Raw genomic sequence first — 20,707 nt, 5'->3', positions numbered from 1 at the left:
TTAGAATAGTACATTGTTATCCTTAAAGAATGTATCCTTCACTTTATAAGAGACAACATCATATAGAATCATCTAGAATATAATATACAATTTCATAAGAAAAAAAAAAGTCATCCAAAGAGCAACCTACCAGAGTATTGAAGTGGTGTGTTCACTTGCAGAGGCTGAGTATGACTGAGGGCTGATCATGAGGGTTTTATATGGGGATATCTCTATGACCTCACTTCCTGTGGGAGTAATTGAACAAATTTTTTTTTTGTAGTGCAGCTTATTCTGTACATAAATACCAACTCACTCATTGTAGCTAAACAGATTATAGTTATCGCTACTTAATAGATACAAACAATCAGTGGTGTAACTATAGTCCCGCAGCCCCTGCCGTAGCGGGGAGGGGCAGAGAAAGTGTGGGCACCAGCGGGTCTGCAGGGCTATAGTTGCCCGCTGCCATTCGCCATGACCTGCTGCCGGCTCATCTGTTTTCGGTCACGGACTCACAGCTCTCCCGGCTCTCTCCTGTTGCTTATGAAAAGCGACACTCAGAAAATTTTCTGGATGTGTAGATGCTAGATGAGGCGGCGGCCTAACATTATTATTTTTTTTTGGGGGGGGGGGGGGGGATTAATAGTTATGCCACTGCAAACAATTTAATTTTTTAGGGTAGTGTTATAATCCAGGTATCATGGGAATCGGGGGTTTTTGGGTACATAGATGTATGATTACAATTTTATTTTGTATTAAAGTTTGTTTATGCCTAGAATTATTTCCTTCATTTTTTTGTCTTACCCACTTTTTTGGCAGGGGAGAGCAAAATTTGTCGTTTTATAAGTGTTATAATTTAGGCCCCCCTGTCTTAATCCTGCTCTGCTACTATCCTCAACAAATCACTGGTTAATCCACTTCACTGTGTCATATCAAATTCCACTGGTGTGTATATAACTGCCACACCACCACATGCATACATATATTTTCTCTCTCTTCACTTTAAATCTCCCCATTAATCATCAAACATAACTATTTTTTTAATACCAAAGTAAACAAATGCATGATATTTAAGAAAATAAATGTATATGAATAAAAAAAAGTATACATTACTCTATGTTAAGAAAGAAGTTCTATATTTCTTTTTTATCAGTCCAGTTTATTAATCTGCAGTGTTGAAGCTGACTTAAATCACTGCTTATTTGCAGTTTAATTCCGTTATCACCACAAGTGGGATGCGGTTAATTTCCCGGCGGTCGGGATCCCGGCGGTCGGAATCCCGACACTGGAATCCCGACCGCCGAAATCCCGAAACTTTCTCCCTCCGTGGGTGTCCACGACACCCATAGAGGGAGAATATAATAGCGTGCCGAGCGTAGCGAGGCACCGGGCCCGCTGCGTGGCGAGCGCAGCGAGCCCGCAAGGGGGGGCGATCCATGTCCCCCCCTTGTCGGGATTTCGGCGGTCGGGATTCCGACCGCCGGGATCCCGACCGCCGGGATATCATATCGGATCCCCACAAGTGGTGTCAGTGAAGCCAAATGCAGTCAGTGTGGCTGACAGTGACTTCCTACCTGCCAGTCACCCACAGAAAAGGCAGTCCCATTGGGATGTATTTCTGCCCTTTGGGACGGCCAGTCTGGGCTGTGATAAGTAGAGAGATAGATTCATGTAGGAAACCACGCCCTGCTATTCATGCAGCCCTAGCCAGGCTTTGCCGCTACTACGCATGTCTGAGTGACTTCATGTGTAAGGGGCATTTGCGTGGGCATTATGAGTAACTGGCATGACTACTGGGGGTATCATGTGTATATGGGGCACTACTACTGTGGGCAGCGTGTGTAAGGGGCACTACTGTGCAGCATAAGATGTATAATAGGTACAACTTTGTAGCACAACGTTATTAAGGCATGCTACTATGTGGTGGGATATAAATTAGGGGCACTATGTGCCATGTAGTGGGAATAAGATTGTGCTATAGGGGGACTATTGTGTGGTCACACCCCTTCCTTGTGAGACCATACCTCTATTGCAGCATGCGCTGTCTGCTTGTAAACTATGGCTGGGAGCCTGCAACTTTATCGATCAACCTAGCACCAGCCCTATATGAGATATTCAGGAAAGGGAAATAAAACAGATAGGGGGAAGAAGTGGATGGACACAGAGTAAGTTGGGAACACAGGTTGGATATTTTGTAATATGGTTTATTTTATTTTATATAGTGTTAAAACATATCTAAAATGTATTTTATGTTATCAAACCTTTAAAGCATCTGGGTTCTAGGTGTACCTTTGATTCCTGGTGGTTCTAAACAAATTGTCCATACCCCTACTTCTAAATCCCACTTCGACAACTGCTCTTGAATGAGATTGGTAAGTTTTCCTTATTGCACTTAACACAGGCAAAATAAACATAAGTTCTGGTGCTTTACTGTGTGTCATCTTCAGCAAACTCCTCCACATTAATTGTTTATTGCATAATTAACTTGCCAGCAGCAAAGTCATGTTGTCAAGGCTAATTTTATTTCATGGGATGAAAAATCTGCTCCAGCGTCACTATAAAGAAAATGCAAGTAATTGTCACTATTATATTCAGAAGCGCTTTCATTTCTCTTCCTTGAAATTATTAATTGCCGTACTAATATGCATCTTGTAATTTTTCTGGTATGGCAAGTACTTTGTGTGTCATAACATTGTGTGTCTCTAAAATGCTTAGCTGGCCATACACTATACAATTATCTGGGAGATCATCTACCAGATCTGACTGGTTGGAATTTATATCTGGTAAAGGGTGAGAGCAAACGACAATCGGCCATTTACCCCCCCAAACTGACAAAAACTGTCATTCCTACATATTGGGGGAGACTCCAGAGTGGGCTGTAGACAAGTTAAAAAGTTAAATAGGGGAGCCACACCAATTGCCAACTGAACTGTGCTGCAGCTCCTCCTCAAACTGCCAATGGTTACATTTGTGATTAAACCGGTTTGGTTTTTTCCACTTTCCAGGGCGCACACAAAGAAAAAAATTATAAAGACTTATAAAAAAGGCAAAGAATTTATTTTGATAATGTATTGTATCATAGACATACCTCACAACTTCAAAATGAAGAGCTGAGGGACACCTGTCTGTGGCCAATCAGTGCTTTCCCAGTAGGGGTGTGTGGCCTAGCCTAAAGGGGGTGTGGCTTTCATACGAAACTTGCCTCTTGCTAATTTCATTATGGGGCCATGGCCAGCAGCTGAGAGTTGCTGACCATGCCCCTTCATGAATTGACACTATTCATCGCTGCTCTTCTCCCAACTCCCCCCTTTCACCGTGGGTCACTGCTGCCCGCTGGGGGGATGCAGGGCTTCCCAAAAATAAATTGTGATTTTCCTGTGAAAAGTGGGACAGTTAGGAGGTATGTCATAGATGCTAAACTGTGTTATGTTATAAGATTGTAATTGAAAGTAATGTTAATGAGAATTTCATATTTAACCCTTTGAGTGCCAAGTGAAATTGTCAAAATAGGTGTGAAAATTGCCCAGCATAATGTTTTCCTTTATATAGGAAATATAGGGGGAAATTTACTAATATGAATTCGTAGAAAAAAAATATCGTATTTTCCTAGGAAAATATGATTTTTTTGGGTGTATTCGTATTTTTGGCATTTACTATGCCAAAAATACAAATATTTGTATTCATATTGATGGGACATTCGTATTTGTATTTACAAATATGAATGCATACACCATCGTTAAAATACGACAGGAATCACCATTCAAAAGAATGGTGACTCCTGATTTACTGAAAATACGGCTGCTAATTGGCGTGAAACGGCGGCGAATATACGGCAGGAAAATACACTTTATTTTCCTGTCGTATTTGGCAGAAGCCTGCATGGATCAGTCAGCTCCGTGCAGGCTTTAGTGATTAAAAAATATAAAATTAAATAAATAAATGAAAAAAATCAGCGTGGGGTCCCCCCCCCACAGCTGTAACCAGCACCAGGCTGAAAGAGCCAGGGCCGGTAATAAAAAATCAGGAAACCCAGCAAGTAGGGGTTCTCCGATTTTTTACAACCAGCCCCAGGCTCCAGGTCCGGGGCTGGTTCCCAAAATACTGGGGACAAAATGACTAGGGGTATTTTAAGAACCAGCCCCAGATCAAACCAGACAGCAGGGTAATGTCACAGCCGAGGGACACTGTGAAGATCTGTAGTCTTGATCCAACGTAGTCCTGGTTTTCTGTCACCTTCTGTGACATGCCGGTGACTCCATCAGCTCCCCGCATCGGACTGTCAGAGGCGCAGAGATGTTTCATCTTCCGTGCCTCTCCATAGAATGATTCTATTGGCCGCCAGCTGGCCAATCAGGAGCTGAGAAAGTCCGCTCCATGACTTAAAATCGTCACAAATCGCAGTTTTTCCCCGCAAATTTGCATTTCATTAAATATGCGGATTACAAGGGAAAAATGTGAGTTCTAAAAGTGCGATTTGCTGCGATATGGTGCGATTTCTAAAAATGCGATAAAATCGCATTCTATTAAATGTCACCCTCTATTTCCAGTACTGCTAATAGTCTACATATCACAGTTGGACAGTAAGGAATGAGGGGTGAGATTTAATAGGATGAGAGATTCAGAAAGTGAAAGATTTGGTAAGAAATCTCCAGTCTTTTACAGTTGCAATCATTTACAGTGCAAAACCAGTTTAATTTTGAAGAAGGGGGGTGCACTCGAGATTATGCGCCTAATGGGGTGTTAAGTCAAGCATCTCCGACTAGAAGGGGTAGTCACCCCCTTAAGAGTGTATACAGAAAAACAAGAAAAATAATGTGGAGCGCTAAAATAGATCAATTGGATATTACAATATAACAATTTATTAAAATAGTAATTAGTATAAGTGAAGCAATAACAATGTAAATTATTAAAATCAATATACATGTGTATCAGTATATTGGGTGAAGACAAGGAAGGTATGAATTTTTTACTGATGGAGTTCTGCTGCTTTATATTACTCCTGTAGAAATTTTTTACTTGCTAGTTCCACTGAGTTTGTAGCCATGTATTTATGGAGGAGTCACATATCATGCCGGGTATTATATACCGCTGGAGGAAGATCTTGTTCTCGAATATGGAGATGTCCTCACAATGATGCGATAATTTGTAATCCACAATGGGCTGATGGCAATGTCCCAAATGATGGTAGAAATCCAGGTGACTTCCAGCAATGTGTTCCCAGGATGAGCAAGATGAAGTGGAGTATTGTGCAGCAATAAGTCCAACAACCTTCAGAGTCCAATAGTTAGATATAGCAAGTGCTGCCTAACATGTTTCGTCGTAGCCTTACGACTTTCTCGAAGGTGATTTTGCCGTGTGAATGATTGCCGCTTTAAAATAACTGGAAATTTCTTACCAAATCTCTCTCACTTTCTGAATCTCTCATCCGATTAAATCTCAACCGAGATGTTGCATCAAGTACCTTGGGCCCTGGTCTTGTAGAGCTTTGAAACTCATTTTCCAAGCGCCACGCCGACAGTGCAGAAGGCCTGCACATGTGCATAACTAATAATGCGCATGTGCAGGTCCCGTCCATTGGATTGGCATGAGGGCCTTTATTCTAAATGAGGCGATACAAATCATTTATTTATTTTTATCCTTTTACCATTGTAAACCTGTATTCAGAAGTTTTGACAAGGCCAGAACCATGTTCAATAACACAGGTTGGCCTGGGCTTTCACTGTGAAAAGGTATAAAAAGACATCCATACGGAACCAAATATATATTTGTAATAATTTGAAGTAAATGCTGTCTTCCATTTTTATTTCAATTTTCCGCAGTGTTTTTCTGGAAAAATTCTCCTGCCCAAGTTATTTAATTTACACAGTATAAGAATTGAATGCGCACATAGCTTTGGTAAGGAAAGAATGGGCTCAATACCCACTGCCTACATTTTGCGGGTAAAAACTTGCATTCGATATACCCTAGTGAATGCTTCCAATATATGGGCTAAACAAATAGTCATGAAAATACAGTATATCAACTCCACATGAACAAGCACTAGTTAATCAAACCCCCAAAATGGCTGCCGTGTTAGTAACCGACAGGAACACTCCAGCAAATATAAATATCAGTAATCAATCACACAAGTAATAATCTGATAGATCAGCTTTCAGGTGTTCAAAATAAAACAAAACCAAGGTTCTGAGATATTTCTTTTATTACTGCATAAGTCCAATACATCAAAACCATACTGTTCCCACAATGTCCCATTAAGTGATCCGCAATTATGTACAATATAGTACAGTACAATGCACACAGGTAAGATCTAGATGCAGTTCTCAAAAGCCCTTCTGGTTTTTCAATGAAATGTTACCCTTTTTCTGCCAGGCAGTCCAACAATGCATTGACATTTACTCTGGCATTTAAGGGGCTGAAATACAACACAAACCCCCCCCCTTCCCCCCCCCAGAAAACTTTACTTGTTCTACAAATCTCACAATACCCTTCTGACATAGCAGATATATTGCAATAATGTGTTGTTGACTTTCAGGTAAGGTCCCTTTAATAATATTCATCTTTAAGTAGTGGTTTAACACCTATAATGGTTAGTCTACAACATTATGGGAGGAGCTAATATTCAGTCTAGCAAATCATTAAGAAGTGACATTACTATGGAATGAGCCATTAGTTGGCATCAAATGATAAATTATCATTAGCTCAGCCAATGGAAATCGTTAGTTCTCCATCTTATGTAGAAAGACATCCAGTATTACAGCCAGACCACATGTATTTGCCAGGTCTAGGCCCTTCGTTTCCCTTTAGGTGCTTGTCCAATAATTTTACTACAAATGATACAATTGTGTAAATGGTAGTAAATACAAGGGTTTTACCTCTCTGGGACAGGCTTAGACAGTAGGTGGCTCTCTGGATCATATTGTATCCCAAATCCCAAATGGTTCCAGATTGTTACCACTTGGGGTATATTTATTAAAGTACTGCTACATAGAAGTGGAGGTATTGCCCATAGCAACCAATCCAAATGTAGCTATTATCTCTGAAAAAGATGCTAGATAAATAACTAAAATCTGATTGGTTACTAGGGGCAAATTCTCCAGTACCTTAGTAAATATACCCACTACACCCCACACCTTCATAAATATACCCCCTACAGTGTTCTATATGGTCTATCGCTGCTATACAAGGTCATTTGGGATATGTTATTTCTGTGGAGAACTATAGATAGCACCAAATATATGATGCACAGATTTTGCTAGTTGCAATGAATATATTGTAGTAATGAAAACACAAAGGATTATAAATGATAACGAAGTTTTGGCAGTAAAGAATAAATTAGAATCCTCAGGCTAGCGCTATGACGTTCCCAATAGCCGCTGTACAATGCTTACACTGAATATGAACAGGCATGTATGTAATTCGTCTTATTACTTAATGAATACCATTGTATAAGCATTTTATAAATGTCATGGATTGAATGAACAACATTAATAATTCTGTGATGTGTATGATATTAACAAACAAAGTAGCTGTGTTTGCGGAGGAAGATGGCATTGTCTGCACATACAATAGCTGAGGAAGGTTCTGGGGGATGAGGCACTTACAGTACATTGTCAGGTATTAGTGGTTAATGAAACAATTAGGGTGGAAAGTTAAGAGCTCCAGCCACATGGATGTTCCCTTTAATTGCACTTTTATTTAGTCACTTCATAGTGGTTAGGCAAATATTAGGACATCAATGCATCTGCGTTTGGACGTGTCTTCAGCCCTGCAAGTTGCCAGTGTTAAAGGCAGCTCTGCCAAAACATGAAAAAGGAAGCAATACAGTGGGCATGGGCTCAGAGTAAGGTACTAAGCAGCATTTCTGTATGCGGTGGGCAAAGAATCACACATCAGATGAAGTTTTCAAAGCCAAACTACCCATGGTTTGGAAGCTGAGAACCCTATTGGATGTGTGGTGGTCCCAAAGTCTCAGGAACACTGCAGACACAGGATAGTGGGCGCTGAAAAAGTTCAGTCCAGGCTAACTTTTCTTAGCAAACAGTATAGAAATCATTCGATGGTGAGCGACTAATTTCTCTACCGCTCGGGTTCATGCTAGGGAATGGATTTAGCCAAAAGACTTCACTGCCCATGCACCAGCACTAGGGGGAAAGCTGCATGGAGATTGCACATAAGGCCCCTCTGTAAAATACCGGCAGCCTGTTGATTTAGTAAAGTTCTTCAGTTGCTATGTTACACTGTAAGTTTTCTGAATTCAAAATGACTCTTTGGGAGTTTAACTGAGATTGACAAACTGTTAATATGCACATACAGTACACGGTCATTCCAAAGGAGATACAAACCTCGTCTATACAAGGTAACATAATTCCCTATAAACTCTTGCAATTGCAACTGCCTGGGCAGCGGTACTGCATTTGAATAAATCTAGAAGATTCCATTCGTGTTCTTATAACACAAAATATCACCACAACCAAAAAACTACTCCCATTTAGAACATTATATTTCTTAATGGAAATAAACATCCAAATGTATTATGCTTACTATATCAGGGATAGTATACAGAATAACTCAACAAATCCTCAGTATTAGAAATGATTAATGATATGGGCACCATACAGTCATGGATGCCGTTTCAGCAATCTTGTCTATCAGAACATAGCAGCTTGTCATGTAGGTTTTGTATTTTGTCTATGCGTAGAAATTGGAATAGGGGTTTTAGATCTGGCACCCTGAATAGTGTGGTTGATGTGTGGTCTAGCCTTTAATAAATGGCAAGGCTTACAAGGGCACATAAAATTGCCTAACCATGCAGTTTGTGAAATCAGAACTTTAGTAAATCTCTCTTATATTGTAGAACTTGCTCACTGTATAGTAAGTAGGGGAAGTGTACAGTCGAGTTGAACTGTGCAAAGACTAGGCATCAGCGCTGTAGGCATAAATGCATATATAATTATGTATTAAGAAGTATTTAGTGGTGTTTTCTGGGTGTGTGGTATATTGTGGTATTAAATACTGCATACCACAATGTTATCATCGCAGTCTGGTTTTCACAACTCTTATCGGACATCCCTCAGGCACTTGACAATACTAGTTATGTTTTCTATTAGCAACTCTACAGGATGTACATAAATGTCAGACAATACAATTCTCTTTCTCCTCTGACATGTTTTCAAATCTAATTAAGCAAGAACTTTACACAAAACCTATAGATTCCTGCATTGTTTACTTGTCCTGCTCTACTGGTTTCATTGTTGTACATGGGTATTCCTTATACAGCTACAGGGCACCAGGAAACAGCCATCATACTAAAGGCATTCTGGCTAAGTTATGGAGGTTACAGTTTAATGATTAAGGAGCAAAGGCTATATGTTTTCTTCATGGAATTTCTATTTCTTTAGAGAATGTCTAGGCAAATAATAATATGAACAATAAGACATGTTAAACCTTCATCCATCTTGCTATTGACCTGTAGGCCCATGGCCAATAGTAAAATGTATTTCTGTTTGGTGGGCATGTCACCAGATAATGTAATGTGCTATTACTTTTCCCATTATTAGTTACTTATGTAGCTAACACAAACTAACGTATTAGAGTAAGGTGCCAGTCCCTCACCATGGCAAGTGCTGGATGTTGGATTTCACAACCTCATCTTCCAAATAATACGAGAGACTCAAAAGTCCAAAAAAAGTTTTTTTATTATCGGTAATTGGTGGTCCCATAGTGAAAGGGCCATACTGAGAGGAGGTTGGACACGGAAGCAAAACACAAGGACCCTCGTCCATCTGCTTAATTTAAATAGAAAAACAATTTTGCTTATTCTCCTTTCAATGGGCTGTCATGGATATTGGTATAGCTCACAAAAGTTGTGTAGGCAATAGACACACAAAGTGGACCAGCTAGGATTACGGCAAAATGTTCCTGGAAGCCAGACATTATTTTGTGCTTGGGGTCACCAAGATCTTACAATTAGATATTGCTGACTTGCTCACCAGTCGCTGCCGCCTCCCAATACAGCAGCACTTCTAGCACATAATAACAAGAGGTCCCCATGTAACTAAGGGCCAGATGCACTAAGCTTCAAAAGTGATAAAATGGAGTGATAAACAACCAACCAATCAGCTCCTGTCTGACATTTTTCAAACACAGCCTGTGACATGGCAGGTAGGAGCTGATTGGCTGGCTGTTTATCACTCTCCATTTTATCACTTTTGAAGCTTAGTGCATCTTGCCCTAAATGTCTACAGTCATATGAGCAATGTTCTCTTTGGGAAATGGCATCTCAGAGGGATATAGAGCAGATAGAATGTTGCTAAGGGAGGGAGTAAAGACTGTCAAATCCTACAATATTATGACCACAAAAATAGAATTTGAAAAAAACAAAAACAAAAAAACAATAGCTGTACAATACACTGTATTGTAAGGTGTAGTTGTGATGTCCTGTTAATCTAAATGCACAGGTGTTTAAAATAACAAAACTATTTTTTCTTTTTCAACTTTGCCAACCTAATCCTTCCCACCAAGTTATAAATTTTTGGGGTTTCTTTCTCATGGTATTCAACGATTCCACATTTACTGGCACTATTACTATTTTTATTTATTAACACAATCTGCATTACCGAATAGTGCAAACAATCAAGTTTTATGGGTGAAATTTACTAAGATGGGAGATCTATTTCACATGGGATGTTGCTATGGGCAACCAATCAGATACTCTCAATTATCTTCTAGAAGGTGCTAAATAAATAAGTAAAGTAAATTCTTAATAGTTGCCCATCGCAACATCCCATGTGAAATACAAATCCCATCTTAGTAAATTTCTCCCTTACTCTTGCCTGCGTCAGCGGAACAACTTTGTAAATGTCCACACTTTATAGAGGTTTCCTAGATGCATCCATTTCACTCAACAGTTGCAGCACAGGTTGGAGAATGGACCAAGATCTGCACCTTGCAGTGTAACCATGGAGGACATCTTTAAGGTGTTACAGCACGAGTATACGCAACAAAGCAGCACATTCAGGGAAAGTAAGACGTTGCTAGAAAAAAGATATAACTAATATACAACTAGCACTGGTTAACATTATATAAAACCGTTTGGTAACTTGTTAACACATGCAGGAGAGATGGGAACGTTTCTTCTTAGAAACAAATGACCAAAAATGATGGAAATGTAAGTAGCTCCTGATTTCTCTATCTGTTGTTTAACCACAAGTTTTTTTTGCAAACTATTAAAGATCTATACCAATGGGAGGAGGATCACAACTTGGATAACGATGTCCTAATATAGAGATCTTCCTAAAGAGTCAACAAATACAGTCAACGATAGGGTCACATTACTGCTATGTTTTTATATTTGACAGAAGGTCCTAATGTGATCAATAAAACATAGACACTTTTCGGCTGTGGCTACCGGAGGAAATCCCAAGCCACAAAAACTATTAATGACACATTTTGCTAAACAAATCTAAACCGTCAACCCAGCCTTGGCAACATTACTTCATTAGACAATCACGGAAGTAAGTGACTGCTTCTCTAATCTTATGGCTACCTAGTATGGCCATGCACTCTTGTAAATGATGAGACAGCCAGAATTCTCTGAGGAGTGAACAAAAATGAAAGTTTTTTGTTTATTGTTTTGAATAAGACCAGAATAAAATCCCAGTTACGTAAGAAAATGAAACAGAGAACATAAAAGTAACATAAGGACTGCAGGAGTTGTATTGCAGCATCTAGTACAATGGGCAATTATAGTCGTGAAAATAACAAGATCTATAACGCATTTAAACACAATGACTACGTGATCCGGGCTACGTATCCAGAATGCGCTGAGACAAGTAGACTGGTTCTTTCTAATGGCTTTTAAACTACAAAGCTCCGAACATGAAGTCATTACAGGTAAATGGATAGAAGAACTGCCCGAACCGGAATGCACTGTAAGGTCACAAACACTTGTCTTCTCCCACTCACAAATATAGCCATACACTAAAGGGGAATCAAACTGATGACTAACTGCATGGCCAGCTTTAGGAGGCATCTCCACAGGGTTCGCGTCAGAGGTCCCGTTAGTGTTCCTCCCTCCACAATCGTTGATAAAGACAACTGTCTGTCATGCCATCTTCTGGTTTGCCAGAAAGGTAAACTGACAAAGAAAGGTCATTAATATCATTACAGATTAGCAGAACTTTGTAATGTCCCAAATGCTCTGTGCTCAATCTGGCTTGAAAATTATTTGCGGTTATCTCCTTTCTTTATAGTTTCAAAAGGCTATCAGACCAGCAAAGGAGTAAATGGACATAATGCAAAGTAAAACCAAAGGTGAGTTTTCCTTTATTTGAAATTAAGTTTTGTCCACTTGGACAAAGAAGACTCTTCCTCTCTCTGTTCCACCCACAGATGGCAATGTGTCCTCTCTCCTTTAGTCAGCAGTGATGCCTTTGGCTCGCAATTCCTCCTGGACTCTCAGCAAATAGGTGGGGTCTGGGTACCCAAATCTGAAAGTAACCCACAGATATTTTATCATTAGCTTTGAATGAGCATGACAATAGTAACAGCTTTATCAAATAATGAATTGCATTTTTATACAGCCATAGATACAAAAAGTCTTTTTTTTTAATGTTGTTATGGTTTAAGATTATACTCCTTTCACAGGGCAAAACAATGGGGCAATTTTACCTGTTAATGTGCATTAACCCACATTTCTGCTCCTTACTAGGGTTGTGGACCGGAGACTCCACCTGGGACCTTTCTGTAGTTTGGACACATCCAACCTGGGTTTTTAGACCCATTGTAAGCAGGGCCGGTTCTACCACTAGGCAGCTTTAGGCAGCTGCCTAGGATGCCAGGTTCTAGGGGGCGCCACCAAGTCTGCCTATCAAAAAATCAATGAGGTCTGTGACGATCCTTGTTGTACTTAAGGCTGTGGAACTTCTAAGACCTCACCTCCATACATTCTCTTGAGGCATACTTCCTTACGTTGCTGCCCTCCCTTCCTGTACTATGTCATGAGTGGCAAAGGGAAGGGTGCTGGGGGCCTCCAGGGAATGCAGAGGTCTTGCCCATCTTCCTGGGGGGCTAGGTGGACCACTCAGTTTTGGGAGGCTCCTTGCCAATCTAGAATGTTAGGCAAGTATGCATTAAAGGGTTGGAGAAATGGTTATTTGTGGCAGTATGGGGGGTGGGGGCACGGGGGCGGCAGTGGGTTGAAGTTTTGGTTTTGCCTAGGGTGCTGAGAAGCCTTACACCGGCCCTGATTGTAAGAAAAGTGTCTTACAGTATAGCCTGGTTTGTGCAATTTTCAATTATCCCATTATTGTGAGCCAAAAAGTTCCTTTTTAATGACACACACTAAATTCCAGGGCAGACCCGGGTTCAGTGTAACTGGCACTACTGGGTACATGATATGAAACTGGCACTACTAGGGACATAATATGTAACTATCACTACTGGGAACATAATATGTAACTTGGCACTACTGGGGACATGATATGTAACTTGGCACTACTGGGGACATGATATGTAACTTGGCACTACTGTGGACATGCTATGCAACTGGCACTAAATGTGTGGAAGAAAATGATTGATTAGCATTCAAAATTAGTGCCAGAGATAGTACACAAACCTTGCTTTATGCACAAATAAAATATATTTGTGTGTATTTCATGTGTTTGTACAACATAAAACCAAGATACCTCACTGAAATATAAAAATATTCTGAAATATGGAATAATCCGTTATCTGAAATACTTCTGGTACCGAGCATTTTGGATAAGGGATACTCAACCTGTACCTATCATTCAAACTACCTTTTGTCCAGAGCTGTGAAACCTGACTTCTTTCAAGGCAAAGTGCTATAGAATTGCTACTTTTATTAACAGTGTAAACACATCAGCCACAAATACCACTATCTCCCTAATATTTATGATATATATCGTTCTCAACAGTAGGAATAAAAAATATTTTAAATAAACAATTCAACAAGTTGGTGCGGTTGTGGGTCATGGGATCATATATAGTGGATTTCCCAACTCTTCAGGGGCCAATAAAGCATCACATCATAAATTACTAAACAGAGGTTGTATTTCGGATCATTAGACCATTATTCACAGATATCTTTCCATTTTGCATGTTTGTTAGATGTACTTTTTAATATGTTTGCTTTATTAACTTGTAACATAAATATTTAAATTTATGTCAATAAAGATTAATGCATAAATTCTGTTCACACACCTATATAGAGGTAACCAACTATTCCTTGCTGCACTTCTGGTAATTCAGTACAGGTTACCATGCAGCAGCAGCAGCAGCGGACACTCCAGTGCCTGCAGTAATAACTTGAATAAGAATGTTTTTATTTGGTGTGGACAGATGCGGAACCATTTGTCTACAGCAAGAAGATAGACAGCCATTAGGTCGACACCATTAGTTCGACAACTCAATAGGTTGACATGCCATTAGGTCGACACTGCCATTAGGTCGACATGTCATTAGATCGACATGCCATTAGGTCGACATGTCATTAGATCGACATGCCATTAGGTCGACAGTCAAAAGGTCGATGTGTTTTTTTCTTCAGTTTTTTTACCCAAATGTCGACACAGTCGACATGGACACAGTTTGAAGTGAACCGCAGCCCCTCGCATCGCTCGCGATGCTTCGGGCACGGTGCCTCGCTGCGCTCGGCACACTATTATGATCTAACTCCACGCCGTAGTGGATGGTAGGACATGAAAAACCGCCTGTCGGCACATGTCGGCTAAAAAAAAAAACACTGTAAAAAAAACCATGTCGACCTTTTGACTGTCGACCTAGACACTGTCGACCTAATGGCATGTCAACCTAATGACATGTCGACCTAATGAACATGTCGACCTAATGGTATGTCGACATAATGGCAAGTCGACCTATTGAGTTGTCAAACTAATGGTGTCGACCTAATGGCTGTCTATCTTCTTGTTGTAGACAAATAGTCCGGATACCGGTGTGGACTACAGATGTGTATTGATATATCTTATATAAATAGTAGTGTCAAACAGCCCCTCTTGGTACGTCCCCTGCCAAGTCCCATAAGACTCTGCTAGCGTCAGGCATTTTTTTTTTGCCTAATATGAATTCACCAGTAAATACGAATAATGAGTAGACCATGGTTTTTTTTTCTCAGTGTAAAAAAAAAAAAAAAAAAATTTTTAAAGCCCCCTCCATGGCTATAACCAGGCCCGGGCCCAAATAGCCGGTCCTTTTTTGTAGAAATACAAGGGGCAAACAAGTTGGGGTCTCTTATTTCTATAACCAGCAGCAGGCTCATGGGCTGGTCCTGGTTCCCAAAATACAGGTGACAAAATTAGTATTTTGGCAATCCGCACCGAGCTCAAACAGCCAGCATACCAGAGCAGGGGGAGACTCCATGCCAATAAAGGGGTCCCCACCTCCAGGATAACCCCAGCACGGGCTGAAGCCCGGGGCTGTCCCCGGTGCCCATGGGCACTCATGTCTGTAATTCTTATTTATGCATTGACCTAATTCTGTTAGATAAATGGATATTTCAACATTCCCACCAGTCTAGTATTGCAGCAGTATAGGCACAACTCTAGCTTTCTCCCAAGACTATGGTGTTTCCCAGATTAAATGTAGTCGACATTAGTGGCAACTACAGCACTCACAGAGGCTCAAGATGCTTACATAGCTACCAATGCCCCAAATGACTGATCAGTTTCTACCCATTGGTGTGCCCATAAGGTGGTGTTGAGAGGTGTGACGACCCATACTGGTGCTCATCTGAAGAGACAATGGGGCCGATTGAGATCTCTTCGCACAGATCCCCGTCCCTGATGGTGGTGGTCTGTACATGGGCGATAATGCGCATGTGCAAACCCCCGCAGCAAGCACCTTTGGCAAATTTTTCATTCTCCGCGGCACTCGCTGCCTGAGTGACAGGCAGGGGGCATACTCTGGGATTCAACTAGCGTTTCATAGGCGTGCCCATAAAAATGGTAGGCACGCCTATAGAAACTCTGGGCGGACCCCAGCAAATGCTAACGTGCCTTTATGGCTGCTCGGGGCGGGCGATGAGGTTACATGTCTGCCAGGGGCTGGCTGTCAACTTTCAGCCTGGGGGGCAAGTCTAGAGCACTGGCCCATAAGTAACAATGTTAAATGGAGGTTTTTCTTATTAATAAAAAAAGATTAGGCCTGGAGCTGATTATACCAACTGGAGTATAATACCATGACACCAGAGGCTGATCCCCCTGTATAACACCACCACAGGCTGCTCCCCTTGTATAATAATAATAATAATAATAATAACAACAACAACAAATCACAAGCTGCTCCCCCTGTATAATACCATGACACCAGAGGCTGATCCCCCTGTATAATAATAACAACAACAACAACAACTCACAGGCTGCTCCCCCCTTATAATAACAGGACACCACAGGCTGCTCCCCTGTATAATAACAGGACGGGGATGTATGAAAAGGAATGACAGTGGAATGACAGTCTTGTCTGCTAACAAGGAATGCCCTTTGACTATAATGGGAGAGGATTTCATTTATATGTATATTTCTGAAATTATTACGCCTATGAACAATATTTTTGGTACACATCTTGCTAAGACCATTACACATATGTTACATGCAGAATGATGCAGAATGACGGCTGCCTCCTATGGAATGACGGCCGTTTAATTCGCCATCCCTAAGCAAAAATAGCATTGAAACAGCTCCAGTATGCGAATTAAAGGGCTGTCATCCATAGCAAGCAGCCGTCATTCTGCATTATTTGTATGTGTAATGGTCTTAGCAAGATGTGTACAAACACTATAGTTCATAGGTCTAATAATTTCTGAAATATACATATAAATGAAATCTTCTCTCATTATAGTCGATTGGCATTCCATTTCAGCAGACCAGACGGTCATTCCTTTTAGGCCTGTTCCTCCTGCATAATAACAACAGCTAAGCCCCCCTGCATAATAATAACAGCTAAGTGCCCCTCATAATAACAGAAGGACACGACAGGCTGCTCCCCCCTGCATAATAATGGGAGGACACCACAGGCTGCTCCTCCTGCATAATAATACCAGGACACCACAGGCCTGCTCCCCTGCATAATACCAGGACACCACAGGCCTGCTCCCCTGCATAATACCAGGACACCACAGGCCTGCTACCCTGCATAATACCAGGAAACCACAGGCCTGCTGCCCTGCATAATACAAGGACACAACAGGCCTGCTCCCCTGCATAATAACAGGAGTACTCCTACAGGCTGCTCCCTCTTTATAGTAATAATAATAATGACATCACAGGCCTTCTCCTCCTGTATAATAATATTAACCACTATATAATAATAGTAACAGAATACCACAGGCTTCTCTCCCTGTTAAAATTTTTTTATTGCCAGGACACCACAGGCCTGCTCACCCTGCCTGGCTGGCTTGTCATCCTCCGTCCGACTCCGTAGCAGTCTGCCCTCCGCCTTCTGCCCGCCGGGTGCCGGCTCTTCCTCCAGCAGATACACAGGTGGGTGGCGTCGTGACGTCACCCCCACTTGCCCGCTGCGTCTGTCACTGCCAGGAGGAACCAAATGCATGGCCGTATCCCCTGAACATGTCATCAATGCAGGCGGCCATGTTACTGTAGCCGAGGCCATATTCTGAAAGCCCCGGCTACAGGAGAATGAGGTAAACAAGCAGGCGGCCCGCAGCGTTACTTGGTAGAGCGGCCCGGGGGGGGGGCAAATGGCATCCTGCCCCCTGCCCAGCCCGCCACTGATGTCTGCTAAAGCATTCAGGTGTAAAGTCCTGGCTTACTTTTCATAAAAAACAGAGGAAAAAAATCATTCAACGTTGACAAGTAGAATCTCTGATTATGATTCAGATGAAACCAATTACAACAAAAGTTTATTGTTCTGTATGTGTAGTGTTCTGAGTAAACTTCAACAGAAATATTACTCCTTGGCCCTTATTCAGATCTGACCGCAGTACACATTTGTTCTCAAAATGGGAAAAACCATGTGCACTGCAGGTGGGGCAGATGTAACATGTATAAAGAGAGTTAGATTTGTGTGAGTTATTTTGTTTCTGTGCAAGGTAAATACTGGCTGCATTATTTTTACACTGCAATTTCGATTTTAGTATCAACACACCCCACCCAAATTTAACTCTCTCTGCACATGTTACATCTGCCCCACCTGCAGTGCACATGGTTTTGCCCATTGTAAGAACAAATTTGTACTGCGATCAGATCTGAATAAGGGCCCTTGGGTAATAAATCTGTTCATTTTTTTTGCTCGCAAACCCTAGCCAGAGTAAAAATAAGACCCAGAATTCTCCACTTCTCGGAAACGACTCAATTCCTATATATAATGCTTTTGCTAGTTACTATGAGAAATTATACAACCTACACAGAGATCCAAGAAGTCCACAAACCTTTGCCCCTTAACAAAGGCAGAGAAACCGCTCAGTATGTTTATCTTCCAGAGTGTTTAACATTTGACTCTGTTCCAGAAAAATCTGCTATTTGTGATCTCACCGCAAAGCCAACTCACTGTGATTGCCAAAGCTCCTGGACTAAGGGCCTTATTCTGATTGACTCAGACGCCGCCCTCTGCCTGCAGTGCCCCCCACATTTTAATAACAAGTTGTAACAGTTTAGAGAAGGTCAAGAAAAGTGCCAGGACCTCTAAATGTGTGCCCCACTGCCCTCCCTCCCTTCACCAATAACAAATTGTTCATATCAAATCGCTGAAGACTAAGGAATTAACACAGCACACCTTTTTGTTATACTTAATTACCGCTGGACACACAATATTTGCATTAATCTACTGCATCAGTGATTCTTGAAATTCGTGCTTTTAATGTAATGCTAAGCAGGGAATGAGGACACGAGTGTCTGATTTTTTTAGAGTTTGTTAATTATCTTATTGTATATGATATTTTATTTATTTATTGCTCATCTATTTTGTTTTAATAAAATTCTATACGAATTGCTCTCCCTTGCTGGAACTTCTCTACGCGATTATACCAACCTGTATGGGTTTTGATATTTCTTGACTTGGTAGATTAGTGGCACTTAAGACAATGTATTGTTTCACACAATACCTTATTTTGTCCACCAGAGGTTTCTTATTTAAATTTATAAATTAATTTTGAACTATATTTGGAGGGACAAGACTCCTAGGGTGACGTACTGCAATATAATAAGAGCTAGACAAATTGCAGCACTCATATGTGCTAACCCAGTGGTTCTCAACCTCGGTCCTCAGGGGCCCCGAATGGTGCACGTTTTCCAGGTCACCTCACAGATACACAGCTGCACTAATTACTCACTGGCACATTTTAAAAGAACACAGGTGGAGCTAATTATTTCACCTGTGATTTGTGACAAAGACCTGCAAAACATGCACTGTTGGGGTTCCCTAAGGACCGAGGTTAAGAACCACTGTACTAACCTACCAATATGCATGCTTACTGGCACAGATCAGCGATTGGACCTACTCCACAAGCTGATTGGACGGTGGACCGTCTTATTAGTTTAATCTATAAATCTAGTTCTTCCTGCCTGAAACCTCCCCCTGATAGCTCTGTCCAGCATTATTTCAGATCTGAATATTTCTGTTTGACGTATTTGTGGTATCAATACAACAGAGGTTATGTGTTCTGTGTTCCCCCCTTTCTCATCTTCAGGTGCAATAAAATATCCCCTTATGTTCTTTTATACACATTAGTCTTTGGATTTCTTTCGTGTTTAAATGATCTGGAGTCTCTGCTGAGTCTTCCCCCACCTTTCCTTTTAACCAAAATGTCAACTAAAATTGTTATACATTTTGGTATACTCACTCTAGAAAAGACAAGGTTGCAGGGGACGATCTAGTAAAAGATGTAAAATATATAATTATTTCCTTTTATTACTCTGTCACACTCTGCAATAAAGGGCTGAATTCAATTAATGTTTTGTTTTCTGTTATTGAAAACAACACAATTTAATAATTGAAAAAAAAAAATCTGCAGTGAGAAGTATAACTTTAATCACAGCTAATGAGTCTGCCACTAAGGACCCTTGTCAACGTCACTTTGGTATTGTTTAACCGCTGCGAATGGTGACAAGAAAAGAAGTGCTGAAGTGGGTCTAGTATGTTACATTTTGGGGAAGGTCAGTGATAGCGGGGTAAATACAGGACACACTGACTGGGGAGTTCTCTGTACACTTCACAAGGCAGAATAAAGTTGCTGGATGCCTACAGCTATCACACAGCCACAGCATGAGGTGCTAATGCTTGTCAGGCGTAAGTGCTGTAACTGTGACTTTGGGTAGAGTTCTGTGTGGGCCTCTGGCAGTGGGAGATATGAGCCAGTCACAGGACAGTGCGCCCAGCCGCACAGCCAGCCTCCCACCTTCTTCCTCTCTCCTCTGCTCCCCTTCCTCTGGCAAGGCAGCGGGAGACAGGGGTTGGTCCCAGATAATAAACAGGGACAGAGCTGCCGGAAATATCAAGGAGGCGGAGCTCCTCAGCACGCTGTTGGAAACGGCCGCTAACTAACGAAATCGTGGGGGATTCCAACAATTCAGCGTCCATTTCTGACAAAACGTGGCAATTCCGACCCTCAGAATACTGCATACTGACTGTCGAGTTACAGTCACAACAGGTCAAAAACGGCCGTGAACCTGACTGTCGGGAAAGTCCCAACAGTCGGATTTTGGGATTGAATAACTCCCATAGAGTATATATATAT

The 20,707-nt window shown here is 41.2% G+C and overlaps 1 protein-coding gene across 6 annotated transcripts in view; it reads right to left on the bottom strand.

Moving 5' to 3' along the window:
- Positions 1-9,656: 9,656 nt before the first annotated feature.
- Positions 9,657-20,707, bottom strand: part of DTX3 (deltex E3 ubiquitin ligase 3) — a 79,708-nt gene continuing 68,657 nt past the window's right edge. For all 6 annotated transcript variants that reach the window (XM_083169392.1, XM_083169396.1, XM_083169394.1 and 3 more), the window contains one exon: positions 9,657-12,467. In XM_083169392.1, the coding sequence (XP_083025518.1) occupies positions 12,392-12,467 (76 nt within the window). In that variant the 3' untranslated portion in view covers positions 9,657-12,391. The remainder of the gene's footprint in view (positions 12,468-20,707) is intronic.

This window comes from Crinia signifera, chromosome 2, assembly GCF_055691185.1.
Source record: "Crinia signifera chromosome 2, ASM5569118v1, whole genome shotgun sequence".
Taxonomy (NCBI): Eukaryota; Metazoa; Chordata; class Amphibia; order Anura; family Myobatrachidae; genus Crinia; species Crinia signifera.
The sequence above is the reverse complement of the archived record's forward strand: the minus strand, read 5'-3'. Positions and strand labels throughout refer to the sequence as shown.